The sequence below is a fragment of the Canariomyces notabilis genome (genome assembly GCF_033297395.1).
Source record: "Canariomyces notabilis strain CBS 508.74 unplaced genomic scaffold N656scaffold_35, whole genome shotgun sequence".
NCBI lineage: Eukaryota > Fungi > Ascomycota > Sordariomycetes > Sordariales > Chaetomiaceae > Canariomyces > Canariomyces notabilis.
The window spans coordinates 275,365-297,213 of record NW_027041857.1 but is presented as its reverse complement, the minus strand read 5'-3'; the positions used below and the strand labels follow the sequence as shown (position 1 = coordinate 297,213).

Genomic DNA, 21,849 nt, shown 5'->3' with positions numbered 1-21,849 from the left:
CCATCTTATGTATGTGTGGCTGCGCTGGGAAGCCAAAAATGGATGCCAGGTAACGCGGTTTCCTGGATTCCGGGAACGACTTCTTTTTCGAAACCAACTGTTCAGGACTGGGACGCTTATTGGAAGATGGTGTAGGTGGGATTGTGGATTCTGCAGCCTGAATTGATTGGAGGGAGGCAGGCCTGTGGTAAGGCACCAAGTACCTGGCTGTGACCAATCGCCCCGCACTGTCGAGACACCCGAAAATGGCGGCCCTGCCCTGCCAAATTCGGCGGCTAGAACAGCAAGTTCTGTACTTAATCTGTAAGGCTCTTAGAGGTTCAGGGGGCTGCAGAGAGCTCCAAAGCTCAAAGAGCTCAAAGGAGCCACACCAAAAGAAGCCGAGATAGAACATTGGACACAAGGTTGCCCGTCATAATGACTTTAAGTGATGGCCTGGCTCGCACACGCCAGAGAGCGCCAATGCCAGAAAACACCCATCTGCCCGCTGATTCCTCCTGCCCAAAGTCAAGGAAGCCAATATCCAGACAACTCCAAAAAGAAGTTGCAGCCAATATTCTAGAGCATTCGACCAATTCCCTGTGTTCTATCTTAGTGCACTACTAATTAGTTGGAGTATCACGAGGTGAACGCCAGGACCGAAGTGCTCACTGTTTACATCACTATGCACGCACGATGCTTATCTTGTTCCCGAAATTTTAGCCTCGACGGCAGCCGCTGACGAGGTTGAGCTTCTTCATCCACTGATCGTACCCGAGCAAATGTCGGTTTTAGAACAGCCGCCCATCGTCCTGTACAGTCTGGTGAGGCTGATTCTCAGAGAGCAGCGTTTGAACCGGCATCTCCAGGGCGCCATTATTGACGAACATCCCTCCTGCACCTGACATCAGAGGTGAGCTGGTCGATCGACTTGACTCCCGCACCTCAGGTACCGGGTCTCTGCCAGTCTGGATCCGTTTGGCGTTATTCAGGGGCGTCGTGGGTGTGAGAGGCCAAAACAAGAGCATGACCGAGACTGTTTGCCTAGCCAGTTTGTTTAGCTGAGAGAACCATGTCGCATAGGCAAATGTGAAGGCCATTGTAACGACGGCGGTGGCGATAAACCATGCGATGGAGGGTTCGCTGCTAAGGATATCCACATTCATTCCGAAAATAGTTGCGATTGCGGACGCAGGGACAAAGACGAAGGCGAGTACCGTCAGCTTCTGAAGCCGACGGGCGTCATTGAGGGCGAGGTGGCTAGCCATGGTCGACAGCATGCCATCCATATCTGCGACCCACGCCTTGATCCGGCTTTCGAATCTCTCAACGCTTTCGAGTCCTGTTGGTTCGTCGCCACAGGAACGCAGAATGCCGTCTCGTAGCGTTGATAAGGTCCGACCAATTTCCGTAAGGACTTGCCTCCGTTTCAGCATCGAGTCCAGTAGATGCAGGTCGTGGTACTCGGGCATGTTGCTCTCAGAAAATGCTTCACAGACATGGTCCACGAGATCCTGCCATTTGTTGCAAACGAAGCTGACGCATGCTAACCTGGTTAGCAGCTCTGGGTTTCGTACTCCCTGTGCAGCCACCCGAGTGATCTCTTCTCGGATCTGGTCAGCGTTTGAACGCCATTCGACCTGGGTGATTTTGGCCATAGTTTTCGCCTTGCCATCATATTCTGCGAAATCCGGGAACCGAGGTTTCTCGTCACAGGGGTATAACATACACCCTGGAGACTTTGGTAGGTCTAGGGCTTCTTCCTCGGCAAGTGACGGGAAGAGAACCAAGTCTGTGGCTGGCTGTCAGACACACCAAGGTGAAAACACCCGGAACAACTGAGGTCATGCCAATCTGGGGTCACCCACCAACTGGAATCTTCCAAGACATGTTCTGAACAGTGGCAACGACCACTCGCTGCTCGTGACCAACTATATCACGCCAGAACCTCTTGAGCTTACCCCTCCTCCCGTTGAGAGAAGAAGCTTCATCAAATGTATGCCATTCCCCTCCCAGGAGTGACCCATATCTGTTGCGGATAAAATAGCTCTGAACGTAGTCCAGAACCATAACTCCAGGTAAAAGACTGCTAAATTCCTTATGACAACTCAAATATCTCTCAAAGACTCTAGGATCGATACTGAGGCGCCCACCAAGGGCCTGCATGCGAAGGATTGGCACGATCATGATCATTGAGCGGGGGTGGACAGAAGGAGAGAACACACCAAGAGCCCTTGTGGTTGCAGATCTTGCACCAATAATATCAGCCTCTGATAGGACATATCAGGCTGACGGCACAAAACGTTGCCAAGCGACAAAGATCATCTAGCGATTGTCCAACTCCAAGGTCAATGACGGTGGACCCGGCGCCCACAGCCTCATCTGACGACTGGAGTCCTAAGAGTTGATACTGCGAACGCTCCTGGTGTCGAGTAGACCGCGTGGCTTGGTTGATAAAGTCTCTCACTATGGCTAGTCTTGGTACTCTCCTTGGTTCCGCGAGCATGGCAACAAAATCACGGTACCTGTCTTCAACAGACACGTTCGCTGCGGTGATATTCGACATATTGAATACCGGACTAGTCGCTAAAACCGCGGAGAGTGATCAGGGGCGATGTGGACGTTAGAAGCTGTCGGCACAAAGCTTGAATCATCGTTGTTCGTCAGATACTGGTTAAGATCATAGTGAAAAGCGGTGATTGCGCCCTTGAATGGGGAAACTGGGCAACAAAACCTCATCTCCGCGACCTCACGTGCAATGCACCTTCCTGTCTCAGGTACTAAGGCCCAACCAAACCTCTCGTAGAGCTCTGACATGAGGCCCAATGCCCCACCTTATCCTCTGGCCGTTTCCCCGAGTCTTACTGGGCAATGCCGGCGGGGAATATACTCACACGTGTCAACGGGGGACTGAGTTGCTGTAGGTCCCACCCTGATAACGGGCCTGGTCGACCTAGTATGGGAATACTCAGACGGAGTTTCGGTGATATGCTTTTGGCTTGAAGCCACAGAAGTCGGATCCTCCCATTTTTGATCCAAGCTGTCCGAGCCCGCAAAGAACCGCAGCGGATGTCCGAGAGGATTTATCCATCATGGCTTTGTAGCCCTCTCCGTGCGCGCGCCTTCGTGGATAGCACTGCTGTAGCCCGGGAAAGCGCCGAAATACCTAGCCGACACTGGTCTGAACCTTCTCACCGATCCTCATGCGCATCAGAGGCCCTGCTATGCCTCCGCCGGCTACGCGCACGCGGCACAACATCTGGTTGACCCACGTCATCTCCCGACTCATGTCGCCCGGCGCATACATCCAGTACGCCTTGACCAAGAACAAGCCGGGGATCACGCTCGCGGGTCCGAACGCCCGACCGTGGTGGAGTATGAAGTACTCGATGCTCCGGCAGACATGATATGCCGCCCCGGTGGGCCACTCCTCGCGATGCCCGAGAGGCGGCAGCAGATCCATGGCAAAGTGCCGCAAGCACGTCACGGCCTCCTTCCCCACCGCAGAAAAAGCGCATGTGCACACGAGGTTGTCCCTTCCCACGAAATCGAGCGTCTCTGAAAGCCGCGCCAGCGTGGCGTAAGTAAATCACCAGTGGGCTTGGATGCTCATCAGGGCGATCCAGTAGTACAACATGTTCTGGCCCACAATGAAGTTGGGGAAGCGGAAGATGACGGGGAACAGGTTGCCGGTTCCAGAGCTGTCGAGCACGCTGTCCAACTGTGATAACTCAGGGTGATACAGCGCACCGGGCGCCACGGCTTTGAAGCGGTCGTACCAGGCCTCGAGGACAGCCTCCATCCTCTGACCCTCGCGGACGGACTCGAGCCCGTCAAGAAGGGTGCGTCTCAAGTCCTCCTTGGCCTCCACCCTCCGTTCCAGGGCCTGGCGCCGTACGGATAGGCCTGGGAGATCGAGCAGGATGTCGAGGAGCAAGTCGAACGGGGTCTTGCTCTCTGGGTGAGGGGCCCACGGAAGGTCACGCCAGGTGGACTGGGCGAGGAAGCTCGGCCTGCACCAGAGGATATTCTGAAAGACCTACGTCATCTAGGATCAGCTTGTAGTCAAGAACGGGACTTGACCGTCTGACTTACACTGTGCAGCCGCAAGAGTTGGAAGACGCTGTGGGCGAGTCCGGATTGATGGGCGGCTGGGCCCCGGATACGCATTAGCTCCATCGCGCCTTGGTAGTGCACCATGTATCCGTCGGGGGAATCACCAGGGCACTCTGAGATCTCGTACAGCATCAAGGCTAGGCAAGCAGCGAGGTTCTGCTCGTTGGCCCGCGTCGAGCCACGGCAGACGTCGCGGCGCATGGCTGACAGGCCCTTGGCGTACAACCGCTGGCTCTCACGAACAAGGGCAGAGTGGTTCGTTTGGCGACCCAGACGCGCTGTGCAGGCGGCCAGTAGCGAGTCCTCGAGGCTCGGTGTCAGCTCGGGCAGGCTCATAATGCGCACCAGCCAGTCGCCGCCACGCTCGCCAAAGGACTGCCGCACGGCATCGCTAGCAGACACGGGCGCGGCATCGGCGGCGGATAGGTTGTACTCGGCAAATAGGGCAAAGATACGGTCGCGGAAGACGCTGTGGACCGAGATCTCGAGCGGGAGTCGGGGCCTCGTTCGGGCGCGGGCGAGCGTCTTGCCCCCCGCTCTGCTGGCAACCCTCGATGATGAGGAGACGGAAGAAGAGGCTGTGGGAGAGGCGGGAGAGGAAGGCATGTGCCGCTTGCTACTCTGGTCGGGGGCCCTCCACCGTGAGACCATAACATGGCCCGAGTCAGATTCGTCTGGCAGGAGAAGCTGGGACGATTGGTCGGGCGGCAAGGCAGATTCGTCGCCAGGCCCAGCGGCCACCATGTCCTTGGACAGGATGAAGGCATGCTTGCGCTGGTAACCGGTGCATACGCGGCGGGACTTTGCGCAGTTTCGACAGCCTGGGAGATGGCCATCACACTAGAAGCCCGTGTTAGATGCCTTCCCGCGTGCTGGTGTCAATTGAGCTGCTGCTGCCAGGGTCATGGCCACAGGAGTGATTGGTCAACCGTCGCAGAAGCACCCAAGATGCCGAGAGACCAGACCCAATGTGGTCAGATTCGGCGGAAGAGCACGTACCCTTATTTTCCTCTGCCTACAGGTATGGCACGCCTTGGACCGCCCGGGAACGCCCACCATCTTGGTGAGATAACTTCACCTCAGCACTTTCTCCGGGGCTTCGAGGCGTTGAGGAGATGGTGCCGGGGCTTGCATGATGCGCCACCCAGCCAAGAGGAGAGAGGATATGGCTCGTTGAACAAGTTACTGAAGCGCGTCGACAACGAAGTTTTTACCCAGCGGCAATAACGTTGCATTTCCAACACGAGATGAGGCCGCCAGGTTGTTACGTTGCTTTGTACGCGTTTTGTTGGAGATGACTCAGCGAATGCAATCGAGTCAGCCAAGGTTTCCCGTCCTTTTCTGCCGGCGTGATCGTTGGAAAGGCCCGAGAGAGAAATTATGGAGTGTGAGGGAACTAGAGGGAAAGAGCGACGCAGCCTGCGCCCTTTCCAAAATCAGCCGTCTGGGGCCGGCGCTATACCGCATTCTGTAAGAATCCGCGAAATCCAGTGAAGCCAATCAGTGCATTCGTCATTTCGTGGTTGCGATGTATCGATTGCTCCCGTCAGCAGTGGCAGTGCTGAGCAGCCAGGCAGCGTCACAGCGTGTTCTTAATTCCGTCGGGTACATACGTGACGTCTAGCACAAGCTGGCGGTCGTGGTGGCACCCGTGGAGGGACGGATTCCCCGATTACGATACGCTAAAGAGCAAGCGTTTTCTCGGAAAGGTTCTGGATGAGAGTGAGTTTTTATTTTCAATTTTCCTCGATGCGAAAAAAATCAACCCCTGTCCATCTTGGCAACGCACAAGCCTTTTAGCTTCCGCCTCAGAAGCTTTCTTGGCTGACTTGGCCTGACTTGGCATCCAGCCCTCCGCCCCGCCTTCACCCACTTTCCCGGTCCCCGTTAACATCCGCCCCGCAACCCGCGACACGACCCCTCGCCTTCGGCGCCGGTGGCGCAAGACGGGATCCCCCATCTCCGCTGGCAAGGCACGGCCATCCACTATTCCAGTCTAGGAAATCTACCAGCCCACCGAGGTGACGAGGTCTACGGCTCCAACGCCGACGACTTCCGCCAGGCCCGCTGGCTCGACCCCGTCCACTTCCTGCGCCTCATCGGGAGTATCTGCCGTTTACAGAGCGCATTAGTCTTAGAGGGCTATGTGGTCGTTGGGCTAATGCAGCATTGTGGGCGCATCGAGGCGATGTCGGACGAGCTCAGGGGGCATTGTCGCTTACCTAGACTTTCACCCTTGGCAATATCCCTCCATCACAACGCTGTTTCGCACTAAGACAACTACCCAATATGCGGCACGTACTGCGACCACTCCGGAAGCTTGTATGCCGATTCGGGCAAGTGGACAAGATTGATGAAACACTCGACAACCAAATAGACCCTCGCTAGTACGTAGAGGACGATCGCCAGGTAACAGCCGATACTGTAGATGGCACCGAGGCCTTCAAGGGTAATGCAAAGGGAAATCCTATAAATCCAAACCATGCGTATGAAAAAAATAGTTGACAATTTTCCTAGCGGCAAGCGAGATGCCCACCCTGTTGCGGTACTCAAACGGGTAACCGTAGTGGTCCGTTATGTGGAGAAGCCGACCCAAATCTAAAATATCATACTCCGGTCGAAGTGATTACGACGCTGGAGATTCTCCAGGACGTCGCCTGTACATCGCTAGGGAATGGGGCATTCCAAGCCAGACAGTGAAGGCCACCAAAGATGAAACCTGCAAAAGCTAGGCCAACGAACAACCGCCGTTGTGACCCCCTTGGAAGATCGGAATGCTCCGGGAAATTGCGGATACGAGTCACCAACAAGTCCGGAAAACCCGTATAATGATCCAGAGCGAACAAGCCCCGAAAAACCGTAAAATGATCCAGAGCCATGGCGGCAAGCCTCCATCGTCTAACGTCGATTTTCGGAACTTCCATGTACACTTCTCGACTCGGCGATGAATCCCTGCCTGTCTGGTCGGCCGGGCAGTTGTGGATGCTGGGGTTAATCACGGTGTCGGATCCAGAAATGACATTTATTTTCAACGAAATGTAGGATGGGTCGATTTCATAGCGTTGCAAGCAGACGCCATTATGCCATCGATTCGGGACAAACTTTTGCAAACGTGCACAAGAGTAATGCTGTTCAGTTGCTCTTAGTTCGCCAGAATCAGAAGCATTGGTAGAAAAAATCCGTTCCCGATCCACCGTTAGCAGGTACCCAGTGCCATATTTCTCTAAAATAGTTTTCCGGGCACGCGATCGGGGGGAGCCGGAAAGAATGTAGGGAACAATTTGATACCCATAATCCTCATCAAATATATAATGGCGGCTAGTTGGCAGGTGTTCGTCAAGTCCGCTTTTCAGGCACATGTAGGCCAAGGCTTTATACATAGCCCCGTCTTCGGGCTCGTCGCTAATGACTTTGACTTCAGGTTCCTCGATGTCGAGTGGCTTGTTCCACCAGAGGACGTAAGTAAAAAGCAAGCGTGTTGAGCTCCAGGAGGCTGATTCCGAGACCTTGGATGAATCGGGTAAGACATTGAAAGCAAAACCAGGAGGCTTTTTGTCATGTTCAGTTAGCGGTGACATAAGGAGGACCATGTAGAGGATTGTAGTGGTTGGGCACTAACCCTGAAGGCAGACCACAGCTTTAGCAAACATGCTCCCCTTGCTCTTGTCCTTTATTGATGTCCGTGAGAGGTTCGGTATAAACCCAGGGAACTGCTCCTCCAGGTAACAAAGCCCTTCAGGGGTTAGCGTGAGCTGAGTATATCTCTCAGGCTCCTTTTTGGTATCGCGCCAGGGAAAGAAGTTCTGGTGGCCATTCTCATCAGCGATCTGCACGGCGAATCCTCCCATAGTAGCGAAATAGCTGTGCACAATTGTCCATTTTTGCCTGGTGGCCTTGATCTCTTCCACGATTCTCTGCTTCTCTTCATGTTGGACTCTCCGCCCCCCCAAATCGCCTAGTGGCTGACCTTCCTCCAGTTCCCCTTCACTCTTACTAAGCTGCGAGACGGGGGTTCTGTCGTCAGTTGGGAAGTATGCTTTCATCTTGTGTTGCAGCCTCCACGCTGTCGTATACTGCCGAAAGGCGGTGTATGCGACTTAGGACGATGACGGATCAGCCAAGGCTCTTTGCCCAGAAAGGCCCAGACGGGGAAGCGTACCATTTCTGGAGCGAGGAAGCCCAGCAACATCCAAACGGACCTTGCACCATTGCTGTTTCATCATGGTGTCGCCGTGGGCAGGGAGGTTGAGGTGGATGGCAGTCCACACACAGAGGCCGAGGGTGACGATGCATGTCGAGAGGATTCCAAACGTACCCCGCTCCCGCGGCTCAGGTCTCCATGATGGCGTCTGGCTCGTCGAGCCATTACCAAAAATCCGCTCCATTTGAAAGAGTAGCCGGTATGCCCTAGAGGTCACCAAATCAGTTTAGAGGACGATGAGGATTAAGGAACAAGCAGGATCGGTTTGAGTCTGGTGCTAGCCAAGTCAACGCACTCTGTTGAAATACGGCAAAAGGAATTCCTTGCCAGCAAAAGCCCTGGATTGCCCTGTATAGTACAACACACATTGGGCGTGGCTGCCCTTGTTGGGTATCAATGGGATAGAGCATTTCACTGGGCAAGAGCTTGCTGTTTCACAAAACAGCTGAACCGTGACTGATTAGCGCCGACCCGCCGGACGTCCGGCAAGTCTTGGACAACAACTTTTGGACCATCACACAGCAAGACTAAATTGTGGGTTGTTGGTTGTATGGTGGAAGAAGCGAAAAGGCCAAGGAAGCTTGCTACTAGTAAATAGGTTTACAGATGGGGTCTCCGTAGCAACTGCGCTGTGTAAACTATTCTCTTCACCTTTACCTCACCTGGCTCCCAAGCTAGGTCGCAACTCACGACCCAATTCTTGTCCTGCTGTGAACCGCCTCTTAATCATCGACGTCAAAGTCGACCTCCGAACCCTCCACGTCCAAGTCCGAGCCCACCTCCTAATCCATCATGGCCGAGACCACTGGCACCACCGCGCCCGGAGTCACCGGCTCCGAGCAGCCCCCGTCCCGACCCATTCTCTCCCCGCTCAGCTTGCTCGATCGATGGCGTATACGGGCGGTCCCCGGCGGGCCCCATCTGGCCAAGGCTCATACCCTGCTGAAGTTTGTCCCTGAGTTTGTCCTTCAACTTCTTCTTCGGCGGACGATCGTCAACCCAATTTCGGCTTCGGCAGGTCTTGATTCGGTAGTGGCCGAGGTACATGAAGATGGCTAGCACCATGTACTCAGGCAGCAGCGCCATGAGCGCAAAGGCAGTGGCCGAGCCGAACAGCGAGCTCCACATCGACGTCAAGATGTTCTTGCCCGTCGCCTCAAAGACGCCAATAATCCCGTAGGCTGTGCGCACGGCCAGCGGGGCCGCGGCAAGGAGCATCCAGCGGAGGTACTGTTTCCCAGTTGATTATCAGTATCGTGAACGGAGAATCCGGAAGTATTTCACGGGAACGTACGGTGTGGTGGTCCTGCCGGATGTGGCTGTGCTTCACGAAGTAGAGATACGCGCACAGCAGAGTCAGAAGCACGAAAACGGCCAGGAACTCAAAGTATGCGATTTCGGACAGCTTCGTCTGCGAGTTGGCTTCCTCATCCTTGCCCGCCATGCCTCCTGCTGCGCCCAATAGCCCTGCGGCTACGAGGATAAGGATGCCGCAGATCTTTTGGATCTTTTTGAGGCGGTCGTCTCCGGGGAAGTTGGCGGTCGAGCTGCGCGGGCATATGGGTCAGTAGGAACATTAAGAATCTCTCGGTAGCACTGACACCATGGCCGACATGCGGTTGAACACCGTCAGAAGTGGGACGAGACCAATGTTGAGGAGAACGTAGGTGGCCTTGATTAAATCGATGTTGGTGCGGTCGTTTTGGTATGCGATTACTAGGCCTCCGCCGGCAAGCCGTACTGGAAACCCAAATTTCAGCCACTAGCCACGGAGCCCCTGCAGCTTCTGAATCAAGGTTTGGGGGCTCACCTAAAGCAAAGACCATCAGGGGGTACCAGACCATCTTGGGTCCATATTTCCAACAGCGAATGCCAATGTAGTGGATGTAGACAACGGCAGGTACGTAGAAGACGATTTGGGCGATGCCCAGCGCCGTATGTTCGTTCATGGTTCCAGTTCGTTTTCAACGGCTACGTCCCTTAAACTCCTTCGGCGAGTCCCGGTCAGCCGGGTGATCTGATCGACGTCCTCAGAGCGATTGAGGTCGGGTCGGGTAGAGGAGAATCGAGGATTCCTTCGCCTTAGCCAGCTCTAGGGCGAGAGTAAAAGAGAAAGAGCGTCTATCCAGGAGGATTAACGCCAGGCCAAGACGAGGAAAGGACGCCTTGGGTATATATGTAGATCAAGGCATGGTGCAAGCTGAGTTCCCTCCGTTGAGACCCTGTTTCCGGGCCGCCTATACTCCGTAACGGCCCGGAAGTTCTCGCAGATTCGGACTGCAAACAGTAGTATCTGCCGGCGTCAGCCATGCGGAGTTGCGCGTCTTTGCGTCTTGAACCTTCCGACCTCTGTTGGTCTGCTAGGTTGATGATGGCTCTCATTCGTTCCTGGCCCAGTCAGGGGTTCCCCTGGTCGCCTGGTCCCTGCCACTTTGCGGTCAGCCCTACCAGGTTGCCCAATGTGGATTCCCGTAAAACGAGGGTGGTTGGTCCTTAAACGTTTTCTCGCGGATTGTCGACTAAACAGGCTTAGCGCCACCTCACGTACCTCGCGCCACACAGATTCCTAAAATGCTTGTTTTGACCCCGAAAATGATTGTTCCCTTATAAGTTATGGGACTCAACTCTCACGATCTGCTATGCCGCCATCGGTAAGGCCGGAGGGTAGCACACGGCTTTGAACCCGTTCAACGCAACGCTCGCAACGACGCGCGGGCTCATCCAGCTGGACTGGGACCACGCGCATCTCACGCGACGCGTCTGCTTAGCCGACACCGTATGCATGTGAGCCGGAGCCTCGTATTCGAGAGATTGCGGAGCCTGTTTTTGAAGGTGCAGGAGCTGTTGCGCGAGGGCAAGATTCGGCTATGCTCATTCTGTCAGGGCCGAGGAAGGTGAGGTGGTACCGGTATCAAGGTGTGCTCCGTGGATATCTCTCCTCCGATGTTAGACTTGGAAGGTACCTCCAAAGAGGTGGCACTAAGGGGCAAGTTAAGGGTTAGGGGCCCACGGATTTTTAGGGTTAGGGTAATTGCCGACTGACCCCAGCGCGACAACGTGTCTTCCGCTGACAGCGCCTGCCCGCTCTAGAACTTTTCGGGCCACCGCATTCATTTCCTCGCCCTGAGTCAGCAACAATCACAAAACTCAACCCATTCATCACGAATCACAACTCTCTAATAAAGGAAAGCCACGGCGTGTGTCTTCTTCATAAACCCGCAGCTTCCCCTGAGCCTCTGAGGCCGGAGCCAGAATCACTAGGGTCCTTTACCTTACTACTCAAGACAACTACCTTACTCGTTATATTCCGACCTCAGGAAAAATACAGCAAAGCAATGCCTCCAAAACTCCTCTTCCTCCACGGCGCTGGCACCAACGCCGCCATCTTCCGCATACAATCGCGCAACCTCGCGGCGCTGCTCAAGCCGCATTTCGAGCTGGTCTACCTCGACGGCTTCCTCCCATCACCCCCGGGCCCGGGCGTTCTCCCCTTCTTCGAGGGCTGCGGCCCCTATCTGAAATGGCTCTGCGACGAGCACGTGCGCGACGAGGCGCTGCACTGGCAGTGCACAGACGGCGTCGACCGGCTCGTGGCCGAGTACCGCCGCCTCGGGCCCTTCGTGGGCGTGGTTGGGTTCTCTCAGGGCGCTAAGGCGGCGATGTACCTTATTCGAAGGTTGGAGGAGTTGAATGAGGCGGGTGAGCTGAGGATATTTGTGGCGGTTTGTGGGACGGCGCCGTTTGAAGGGGGGGGACAGGTTGATGGGCAGGAGGAGGAGAATGGGATTAGAAAGGAGGGTTTCAAGGAAAGTTTGGAGAAGGGATTGGTCAAGACGGAGAGTGTTCATGTTATTGGGGACAATGATCCGTGGAGGGTGCCATCGGAGACGTTGGTGAGGTTTTTTGAGGGGCCTAAAAGGGTGGTGAGATTCAAGGGCGCGCATCATATGCCTGTGGAAGAGGAAGTCAATAAGCTTGTGGTGGATTCGATTTTGGCAGCTTATGCCGATACGTGAAGACAAAAAGGATACTTCAAGGCGTGATCATAGAGTAATATTTCATATACAAATATACAAAACATCAAAACTGTGGCATAGGTAGCTAGTTGGTCGTTTATGGGTCACTGTCGCTGTCAATATCAGTCTATTCTCTTACCAACGAGGTGACCTCTCACCTCGGGCTAGGTACAAACTATCTCAAGACGATCCATGTAAGGATCATCATCCACCTCTGTTGCCTCCACTCGATGGAGGCAACTGTGTCTGATGCCATGGCTAGGTACTCATATACCTACCAATGCCTGTCTGCGACGCCGGCCCCTGGCAGCGGCACAATGATGGCAGAGCGTCGAACCATCACGATGCCCCGTCAGCCGACCCGCCGCGGTTTCGCAGCGGCCGCAGTCATCGCAACGTATAGTTCCCAGGCAGGTGTCACAAACGTCGTTAGGCGTGCCGACCATGGCTTCGGGATCAAGACAGCCTCGGCAGAACAGGTAGCGGTCGGCCACCAGCAGCCGTTCCGGGACATGGGCCCCGTCAAGGAGAAATTTGATGACGGCAGCTCTGAACCCTCCTGGGGCTTCAAGGGGACGCCTGCCGCGTCTATGAGGGCGGGCCCGCACCCAAGCTACGGCGGTCCTGTCGGCGCAGTCCAAACAGTAGGGCAGGGGATTAGGCGGGCCGGATTGGGCGCCGAATTCTGAAAGTCCTGGACGGCGTCGCCAGAATCGGAAGGCTTTTGTTGTATTTGTGCCGCAGGATGTGCACGTCTGAAGCCCAACACCATTGGCACGGTCGTCCGCAGCCTCGGGGGCATCGCTCATGTTGTTGTCGTTGGCATTCGCCCATGGAGCTGCGGGACCCGGAGGAATGATATCCTCCAAGATGGCATCATGATCAGCATCACGATCAGATCCAGGGGTTTGAGGCGCGGCAGCTTGCGGGGCGACCGGATCCTCAGGCTCTGCTAGCAGTGCTAGGTTCTCGGCGTATGCAATGTCATAGATGGCATTAGACTCAAAAGTCTGGGACGCAGCTTGGGGATGAACTGGATACTCCCCCCCTGCCATGTTCATGTTCTGTGCGTAAACAACGTCATGGTAGTTCTGAACGGCGTCGTTCATCAGGTTGGGGTATGAGAACCCATGGTAGGCGTTTGGATGGTCGTCAGAAGCCCCCTCGTTATCGTTTCCGCCATTGTTGTTAAGCGGCTGTGCTCCATAGCTGTAGAATTCTCCGGCCCCAAGCAAAGAACCATCGTTCTGGTTGCCATGACTGAGAAGGGCTGGATCAATATTGTTCATATGGAAGAATCCGACACCGACATGGGGAAGATTCTGGACAAAGATACCGTCACAGGCTGTGTCAGAACTGTTCACAGCGGAGGCTTCAACCACCTTTTCAGCTTCATCCAGGGGAAACATACTGTCAATGCGCTGGCCGAGTTTGACAGGATCCATGGTGGCATAGTCTATCTCGAAGTCCTCGGATTCACCGTTAGGACCGCCAACTGCCGGCATATTGTCGTGGGGCTCAGTTTGCTCGGCTGGGACCTCTGCGGGAGCATCGCCATAGACCTCTTTGATCAACGCGGCCCAGTCCAACTCCTGGTAGGCTTGATTATCCATCGCGTCGTCGATGCTGATTGCCACCCGTCGATGGCAAACTTGGTAAGATGATTCGGATCAAGTCTTCACGATAGCACAAGGGGTAGACCCCGCTGGTGCAGTTGTAGGGCTTTCACCTCGGTCAGAGTTGATCGAGGCCTCGGGTGGTAGCGAAACTATTGAGAAGCAGTCGTGTAATTTGAGGTCAGGGCAAAGGGCCTGGGACTCTCTTTTATCTCAACTTGGCAAGATGAAAGGTATTGGTCATTTGCCCAAAACACTCCCAACAAGACGAATCGGTGAAGGTTCATGACTGGCTAAACAGATGTCTATTCAGAATGACAAGACGGAGAACAACTCGGTAATGAATCTAGAACAATGAAATAGTGGTGCTGTTCAGTCGAGAACAATGTTATAGTCGCGTTGCTTACTTGATGTTTGGTTGATCTGAACAACCCCTGACCAAAAAAAAACATGAAGTCAACAATCACATTGTTCATAAAGATCGAACACTGGTGGGATGAAATTGTCCCCTCCAGTCCTTACCCGTTTCTGGACGGTTCGAAATGGTAAACTTGAACCAAGGTGTTCAGTTCAGAGAGCCGTTGTTGAAGACGAGCCTGACGTTGGCAGGCCCCCCTTGTTGGGGCAGCTTCCGCTCGCCGTCCAACCCGGAATAGAACCAAGTACTCGTCTCGCAAAGTACAGACCATTCTTAAGTATGTGGTGTTTAACTAACCATATGCTTTATAGAGAGATCCAACGACTTGTGTAACAGTATCGTCGCGGCGGACAGCGTTGAAGACATTCATAGGCAAGGCTTACATCCGCTGCCAGAGCTCTGAAAGCCCCGGACACTCAGATATTTCTATCTTGACGGCTTCAGGTTTTCACATGGGTTTAAAAAGATGGTACCTAGCATCGCAACCCCTCGACTCGATGAATTGTGAGGTTCGGAGATGAAGATAACCCAGAAGTATTCGTCAACTTGTAAGAAGCTGTATCTTGCTATATAATAAACCTTCAACTGGCTACTACTTACTACAACAGAAAAAGAACGTTCTTCACATCTCAATGCTAACATGCTGCCATGATGGGTTCACCAGGGCAATATATACTTGTAGCAGTGGTGCCAAGAAGCTGCTCGGCGCTCGCTCCGTCGTCGCTGGCTTGACAATCGCCTGCGAGTTACATCGCAAATACAACGTCTAGCAAACAGCAATCTGATGGTGACTGCATCGTATTTACATCAAACTAAGAAGAACTGTCGAGGAGGTGGTATGACTTATCACCACCAAGTCAGGAATATTGCAGCCGGATGTCCCTAAAGGGGTTAAGCCAGGTTTGTGGAAGCTCGTATTTGAAGCGCGGTTGTGAGGACTTTTGGATAGAGCGCTGCAGGAACGAGCAACGGACCAATGAGTCCCTTGCTTTCAGTTCGCTCGTTCCCCGGATGCGATAGAGCGGTAAGTCAGATTCCGTTACGGAGGTACTATCCCCTGAGGGGGCATCGTGCTGTGTGTTATAGCCTACTGATGTAGCATTGCATTCAACTAGCCTGATGCAGATTTCAACCTTAAACGGGAACGGGAAGAAGGAAACCGCAGGTTAATTCATATAGTAATAGGCAGCCTGCATCTCGAGTCTGGGATCTTCACCTGTGTTGCTGCCCTGAATTCCGAAGTCCGAGGTCTTATCCTACCTCAAGAACCTCACTCCTGTCTTAGTAGTTATATCCACCTCACCAGCATGAAAATGCTACTCCTGAGATCCCTCGCCACCTTGTTCCTGGCCAGGAAAGTCCATGATTCCTGTCTTTGTTCAATAGCACTCGTCAGACTAACACCCACATAGCATTGTCGAGGCCAAACTAGAACGGCCCCATGGCTGCGGGACGCTGTCGACGGTGACTGTAACCGTGACCCCAAGCTCAACCAGCACCGGCACCAGCACCACAAGCGACTCCACCATCACCAGCTACCCGGACTCGTGCACCTACCGGCCTACGCAGACCTACTATGCGTCTAGCGGCTGCGCTTTCAGCTGCTCGTCACAATTCTGCATCATTGACGGTTAGCATCTACCACCTCTGTGCAAGCTTTTATTATCTGGGTTGCCTGGTGCTCACACTCACACGCACAGCGCCTGCCACGATCTCGTGCGGCTGCCCAACTGTTTTCATCGAGACACAGACCGTCACGGTGTGCCCCACCAAGTCGCCCTGCTGGAATTGCCATACCGGTTGGGGCACCTTTTTGGTCACTGAGACGTGCACATCGACGGCTACGACGGCGGCGGTGGCGGTTCCTACTGGGGTTTGAGGTCGGGCGAATTATGAGCTGGGCGATGCTGGGTGGAGGGTTCATTAGCACTTGCAAGTGGAAGGGAATGGATCTATTAGTCTTTTCCAACGACCTTGCCTCAGTTACCGGCTTGATGTGCGTTGTGGGAATCGTCCGCATGCCAGGTCATCGATCTGATGTTCAACGAGGTTAATACGATTTGGGTTTTAAGTTGGGACGGTGTCTTCCAATCCTCAAAACTGAAGAATTCGTCGTGAACATCAAGCCACCATTGGCACAGAAGATCCTTCCTGCCCATGGAGTCGAGCCTGTATTGACACTCGCCCAGTGCTCCTACTTCCAATCAACCTGTTCAGCCACCTCAATTGCCGCTGCCAGCGCAGGACGGCAACTCCCATCTGCACCCTTTCGGGGCTCCTTCCTCTCCTCTCAAGCGTGGCACCCACATGCGGAAACAAACGGCAGCCACCACACTGCTATGACAGGTTAAAGCCTTTCTCGGCCAATCGGCCTTCTAATGCAAGAAGGCAGCCTGGCGGCCGTCCGCCCGAAATTGAGGCGTCGGGCATTTCCTGTTGTCTTTGGGGGGGACATCACAGGACAGAAGTGTTTTATAGTCAACGAGGAACCCCATAATGGGCCATCCCACTTTGACAAACAGTACCCCGACAACCAAGCCTGAAGCCCTGTATTCATGACACCAGACCTTCAAAAGTAATTTCACGTCGTCAACATGCAACATGGCAGGAGAAGTACCGACACGGGCTCAAGCTTCGAGCCCCTCCTCCGTGACAGCAAGTCGAAAATTGAGCTGCCGCCTACCAATGGAACCTTATCTGGCCACGCTTTTGGCTCAGCATCTCATGGCGCGTTGCCTGTGTCTGCGTCCTCAGTGCCCTGATCAGCATGACGCTGCGCGTCTTTCAGAACATGGGGAACCTCAGCACGTCACAGAAACGGGGCTTCAATACTCTCACCATTTTGTTTTCGGGTCTGATAGGTGTAACGCTAGGCTCCTTGCTGGGATTGCTGGGCGGCATGCTGCGATGGCGTTTACTGGCAAGGAAGAAACATACGCCACTTGATGTCAGTCTCTCCTACCAGTACCACATATTCAATTCTCTTTTTGTTCCCGTCTTTGTAGCCGTTTTCCAGTATATTCAGTTGTTACCTTTCTGTCTCGCTAATGAACATGGCACCTTTTATAGGTCGATCTTCTCCTGGGCATGCAGAATCCTACCGGATCGCTGAAGCTTGCCTGGGACCACGTTTGGAGCGGACGGTTGTCAAGGACGACTCTGGCCGTAGCCGCGTATCTCTTCGTCAACATTATCGGCCGTTTGGGGATTTCCGCTCTTGGGTTGGCCTACAGCTTAAACGAGATCCCTGGTATTATTTATCCCGTCCAATTGACGAATTGGAGTTCCACCCGGTGGTTTGAGATCAAGAACGCAAGCACGTTAAATTCGTTCGAAAGTTCTGGCAACTTCCCCTGGGAGCATGATGTCATGGTAGATGCCATGGGAGTGTCCAAACCGGTACGTGTTTCGCTGCGTCGTTCTTGAATCTTGGTGATACATGACCGCTGACAACTATTGTACTGCATGCACCTAGGGCGGTGGATTAACCTTGCAACAGCTGGTTTGAGCCGACAGCTGGTTTGAGCCGACAGCTGGTTTGAGCCGTTTGCCGGTCCTGAACCAAGGGTTCAATTTTTCCAATGCCGAGACCTACAACCTGAGCGATATAGGTTCGATAGGACTAGATCGAAAGATCAGCTACGACGGCGCCGTAACATACTCGTATCATTTCCATGAGTTTCAAGGCAGTGAGAGTCGGCTACTGAACGACAATGTCCTACACAACGTATCGAAATGCAAAGGGAGGATTATCAGTGACGGCGCCCTTTACGAGGACGCATATGGTCCTGAAGCTATGGGTCATTTGGTCGTCAACTTCAGCGGTATGTTCGGGTCTGCTATGAACTGCCCTGATCAGCGAGTGCCATCTTTTACTCACATACCTAACTGCCTAGGCTTGCTGGAGGCTCAGGAATCTCCTCAACCTCAGGCTATCCCTCCGAATCTGCCGCTGCTTACCAGAATCGCGATGGCGGTTTGTAGCAATGTCATTGGAGGTGGCACTGGCAAAAGTCAACACGCGGCCTAGGTCTCCTTGAACCTATGGGACTCGGAGACTCCTGAACCCCCAGCATGTGCAACGACGTGTAAGCTCTTTTTTTTTTTTTTTTTTTTTCCTTTTTTAAGTAATGGTTCTGGGTGCGTATTTAATCTGGTGTTCTAATGCATCAAAGTCCTTTTCTCGAATCCTCACGCATTGTCCATGGATTATAGTCCGGAAGATTTCCCGAACTGTATGGGAATCTTGTACGAATGTTCGACGTGCCTCAGTGAGGGAACCAACGGACTCGGCACCGGCGTCCCCCAGCTGTTTCCAGGACTCCCAGCTGGGATGTCAGCCTACTATTCTCGCCAGCTTGCCCGCCTCTCCACTCTGGATGTTGTCTTTTTTCAAGAAGTTCAGTACGGCCCAGAGTCGGACATAGAGTTCCCGGATGACGTCGAAAGCATGTACTTCCGGTCGTATTCCATTGATTGGGTACCTGGGTACGCCACAGAGCTGACGGAAGGGTATCATACCGATATTGATCATGAGGCAACCCACTTCTTTTACGTCACCAAGAAACCGAAATCATGGCTGCCGAGATAGCGGCCCGGCCACCTGTCCACGCCGTGCTCGAAGCACAGCAAAGGGTGCCACGGATGGCCAAACACGAGGGGGACTCGGAGCTGCCCTTCATCACCGTTGCACTCGAGGTCAAGTGGGATAGATTGTTTGGCATCCTTTCAGGCATATTGGCCGGGCTGACTTTAGCGACTAGGTTCACCCTGTTTTGGTGTAGGGAAGTTGTCATGCGGGACCAGTCTAGTATTCTTTCCATCGCGATGCTGCTTAGGAAACCGCTGGAAGCGACAAGTGCGAGGACCATTGATCTTGGACCCGAGTTGGCCCGTCAGATGGAAGACGAGGGCATAAGGATGAGATACGGGGCACGGATGAAAGAGCACAAGAGGGGTGTCTATGAGCTGGCTTTGTGGTGTGACTCAGACAAGTTCTATGAAGGAAAGTATCAGTGATAGTGGGACACTGGGACCCCATGGAGGCAATGGATCTGCTGACCGTTGGATGATTCTTGTCCATCAATCTCATATTGACGGAATACTGATCGCTTTGTTCGTCATTGTTAGGAAGGTTCCTATACTACGCCCAATAGCTAAATGGTTCCATCATTCCCAGAAAGGGGCCGGGCTCATCGCTCACGGTATATAAGGGTATCTCCTGAATCTCCTGGACGGTCCACACGTGATGATGATCTGTGAAAAGCGCCAGGCGAAGATGACGATACAGTTGGCTTCCATCCACTGATGTTGTGGTCCCCTTCCGTCAGGGAATAACGGTTTCCACTGAAGGCGGCCACGGGAACATCACACTCTCCCTTAGACAGCCGTAGAAAAAGCACAAACCAGAAATCCAGCGCCTCACATACAACCGCGGAATGCCGTGCTCGTCGTCGAGACCGGCGAACGTGACCTCAAGAGACACGTGATGATCTATGTCGTTTGTGCCGACTGTGCTGGAATTGGGTTCTTTTGGGCGTGACGCCGTGAAGACAAATGACGCCGGGGCTTGTTGCTGGTTGGGGCGCGCCTCCCGAGCATCGTCCCCATCTTCCCAAATGAATATGGCGCTGTACGGGGTTGAAGCTTCCTGACCAGCCCAGAGCCTGCCGAGACGGAGTGTCTCCCCGTTTTCGATTGCTTCGACCAGCCTGTCAGCCTCCATACGCATATACCTTTTGGCAAATGTCGAACACCGAGGCTGCCTCCTGCCGCTGTGAGAGGAGTCAAGCTTTTCAATGAAATCGGCAAGGTGAACATGGTCAAGACATCGGAGTTCGTAAGCAAGTTGGTTAAGCCGCCTCTGCCCGTGTACTGCCGAGCTAGTACGCGGCTTCCTTGATCGCGGCGATCGGTCGGTAAAGTCTGTGGTCCGGACAATTTCGCCCAGCTTCCAGAGGTGTCCCTCGGTCATGATACCACACGCGTCAAGTGTCACGTTAATGAAGCGGCAGCTCTTGTTGAACGTCAGGTTGTGGTCAATTCGAGGACCGTGGAACTCATTAAAGAAGTGCGTCTGCAGATACGTGTGGACGCTTCTCTGAGACGGTGAGGCATGAAGTTCTTCTGCTCTGCCGTTATGGAGGATCTCCCCGTTGAGCAGACACAGCGCAAAGATGGACAGGTCGACACTGTATGCGTTTTCTTGCAGCTCTTTTTCGTTTAGCCGGATGGGATATTGGCAACAGTTGGCAACAATGGGAAGACGGTCCCAACTCTTCGACAGGTTTCTCCTTCCGACATTGTCGATGATCATCGGAAACATAGCCTCTGACCTTTTCAGCAGGAGCGTGTATCTGCCGGCCGCTCCGAGGACGTGGTCGATCGCGAGGCTCTCTTTCGGCGTGCGAAATCGAATGCGTGAAAATGCCTGACATAGCCTAGTAGCTTGAACAGAGAAAGCGACATACTTGACGCAGAGCTCGCCTCGAAGATCGCCAAAGACAGGGTCCTGACCAAAGACGTCGTAAGACCTCTTCTTTCTCTCCAGACCAACGAAATGGCGGATGAGGAGAGTCATTTGATGCCCCCCGCAGTGAGACTCCTGGAACGTCCAAGCTCTCGTCCACCAACGGTCGCTTGTCATAGAGTTTAGCAACATCAGCGCTCTGTTTGCCTCTGACCGGCCAGTCCCTGTCGATAGCTGGGGCTCTCCCGTTTCATGATTTTCATCCACGAGTTCTCCCTTAAGGATTTTAGCGAGGAGATCTAATTCATCCTCTGAGCTGATGGGCCTACCGAGCAACGCGACAGGCTGGCGACTAAGTCTGTAGACGAAATCCATCGCTTGGACGGCGTCTCGTTTTTCCTCGCACTCCTCGTGGTCGCATGCACGATCCTTGCACTCGCGCTGCTTCACGCAGTGCCGATCAATCCACAATAATCCCAATCCAAAGTGCTGCATGTAGGCAATCGCACGGTCAAGAACGCAATTCCGAACTAGCGCTGGGTAGAAGTCTTGTCCGTTTCTGGTCTGCACTGAATAGGCCCCCTTGGTACAGTCCTCAAATTCAGATGGCTCCCAGGTGTACGATAGAGCGAGGTAATCCTTCTCTTGAAAAGCGTCGATGGAGGTTCGGAATAGAGGAGTACGATGCGTCCAAGCATGAACAGGATCTCGCTCGTAGGTTTCGTCTAGGTAAAGACATTCAAGACTGTTGAGGTAACCCAGGAACTTGTAGTGTTGTTCTTTGCTCTCCTGGATCTCAAGAAGGCGTGCGACAATCGGGCCGGGTTGGCATCTCGCGACTTTGGCGAGTGGACTTGTAGCATCACCACGCGTCTCCATTGTCGAAAAGATCGAGAACGATAATGGCGGCGGTTGGTATGTGCCTTGATTTGACAATCAATGTCACCCAAAACGCTGTCGTACTCTAGCGCAGCGAACGCTTTTATAATTCGCGACGGATGGCTTGGAGACGAGGCTGTGGTAGTGACGTGGCA

At 53.7% G+C, this 21,849-nt stretch overlaps 11 protein-coding genes across 11 annotated transcripts; 4 read left to right on the top strand and 7 right to left on the bottom strand.

Moving 5' to 3' along the window:
• Window positions 1-770: 770 nt before the first annotated feature.
• N656DRAFT_802192 (uncharacterized protein) lies at window positions 771-1,451 on the bottom strand (the record flags this gene model as incomplete). The annotated part of the gene is made up of 1 exon (XM_064818218.1): window positions 771-1,451. One exon carries the CDS (start codon window positions 1,449-1,451, stop codon window positions 771-773), a length of 681 nt encoding a protein of 226 aa, XP_064665699.1.
• A 2,593-nt stretch (window positions 1,452-4,044) lies between these two features.
• N656DRAFT_718741 (uncharacterized protein) lies at window positions 4,045-4,935 on the bottom strand (the record flags this gene model as incomplete). The annotated part of the gene is made up of 2 exons (XM_064812304.1): window positions 4,045-4,597; window positions 4,736-4,935. Coding segments are annotated over 2 exons (753 nt in total), but the record flags the coding sequence as incomplete, so codon positions are not given.
• Window positions 4,936-5,966: 1,031 nt separating this feature from the next.
• N656DRAFT_784667 (uncharacterized protein) lies at window positions 5,967-6,669 on the bottom strand. The gene is made up of 2 exons (XM_064816223.1): window positions 6,318-6,669; window positions 5,967-6,204 (listed from the first exon to the last, which is right to left on the bottom strand). Exon 1 carries the CDS (start codon window positions 6,577-6,579, stop codon window positions 6,376-6,378), a length of 204 nt encoding a protein of 67 aa, XP_064665697.1. The 5' UTR covers window positions 6,580-6,669; the 3' UTR covers window positions 5,967-6,204; window positions 6,318-6,375.
• A 582-nt stretch (window positions 6,670-7,251) lies between these two features.
• Window positions 7,252-8,800, bottom strand: N656DRAFT_453762 (uncharacterized protein). The gene is made up of 4 exons (XM_064809697.1): window positions 8,592-8,800; window positions 8,255-8,502; window positions 7,715-8,191; window positions 7,252-7,643 (listed from the first exon to the last, which is right to left on the bottom strand). The coding sequence occupies exons 2-4, from the start codon at window positions 8,478-8,480 to the stop codon at window positions 7,513-7,515; spliced, it is 834 nt and encodes a 277-aa protein (XP_064665696.1). The 5' UTR covers window positions 8,481-8,502; window positions 8,592-8,800; the 3' UTR covers window positions 7,252-7,512.
• Window positions 8,801-8,865: 65 nt separating this feature from the next.
• On the bottom strand, window positions 8,866-10,740 carry N656DRAFT_784665 (uncharacterized protein). Its single transcript, XM_064816222.1, has 4 exons — window positions 10,107-10,740; window positions 9,898-10,036; window positions 9,591-9,843; window positions 8,866-9,526 (listed from the first exon to the last, which is right to left on the bottom strand). The coding sequence occupies exons 1-4, from the start codon at window positions 10,243-10,245 to the stop codon at window positions 9,032-9,034; spliced, it is 1,026 nt and encodes a 341-aa protein (XP_064665695.1). The 5' UTR covers window positions 10,246-10,740; the 3' UTR covers window positions 8,866-9,031.
• Window positions 10,741-11,631: 891 nt separating this feature from the next.
• Window positions 11,632-12,312, top strand: N656DRAFT_772142 (uncharacterized protein; the record flags this gene model as incomplete). Its single annotated transcript, XM_064813905.1, has 1 exon — window positions 11,632-12,312. The coding sequence occupies one exon, from the start codon at window positions 11,632-11,634 to the stop codon at window positions 12,310-12,312; it is 681 nt and encodes a 226-aa protein (XP_064665694.1).
• A 266-nt stretch (window positions 12,313-12,578) lies between these two features.
• N656DRAFT_802189 (uncharacterized protein) lies at window positions 12,579-13,925 on the bottom strand (the record flags this gene model as incomplete). Its single annotated transcript, XM_064818217.1, has 1 exon — window positions 12,579-13,925. One exon carries the CDS (start codon window positions 13,923-13,925, stop codon window positions 12,579-12,581), a length of 1,347 nt encoding a protein of 448 aa, XP_064665693.1.
• Window positions 13,926-15,653: 1,728 nt separating this feature from the next.
• On the top strand, window positions 15,654-16,638 carry N656DRAFT_848963 (uncharacterized protein; the record flags this gene model as incomplete). Its single annotated transcript, XM_064819321.1, has 3 exons — window positions 15,654-15,688; window positions 15,759-15,976; window positions 16,047-16,638. The coding sequence occupies 3 exons, from the start codon at window positions 15,654-15,656 to the stop codon at window positions 16,223-16,225; spliced, it is 432 nt and encodes a 143-aa protein (XP_064665692.1). The 3' UTR covers window positions 16,226-16,638.
• Window positions 16,639-17,113: 475 nt separating this feature from the next.
• Window positions 17,114-17,854, top strand: N656DRAFT_802187 (uncharacterized protein; the record flags this gene model as incomplete). The annotated part of the gene is made up of 3 exons (XM_064818216.1): window positions 17,114-17,347; window positions 17,416-17,745; window positions 17,822-17,854. The coding sequence occupies 3 exons, from the start codon at window positions 17,114-17,116 to the stop codon at window positions 17,852-17,854; spliced, it is 597 nt and encodes a 198-aa protein (XP_064665691.1).
• Window positions 17,855-18,921: 1,067 nt separating this feature from the next.
• Window positions 18,922-19,365, top strand: N656DRAFT_802186 (uncharacterized protein; the record flags this gene model as incomplete). The annotated part of the gene is made up of 2 exons (XM_064818215.1): window positions 18,922-19,049; window positions 19,110-19,365. 2 exons carry the CDS (start codon window positions 18,922-18,924, stop codon window positions 19,363-19,365), a joined length of 384 nt encoding a protein of 127 aa, XP_064665690.1.
• A 307-nt stretch (window positions 19,366-19,672) lies between these two features.
• On the bottom strand, window positions 19,673-21,694 carry N656DRAFT_718884 (uncharacterized protein; the record flags this gene model as incomplete). Its single annotated transcript, XM_064812315.1, has 1 exon — window positions 19,673-21,694. One exon carries the CDS (start codon window positions 21,692-21,694, stop codon window positions 19,673-19,675), a length of 2,022 nt encoding a protein of 673 aa, XP_064665689.1.
• Between the last annotated feature and the right edge of the window lie 155 nt (window positions 21,695-21,849).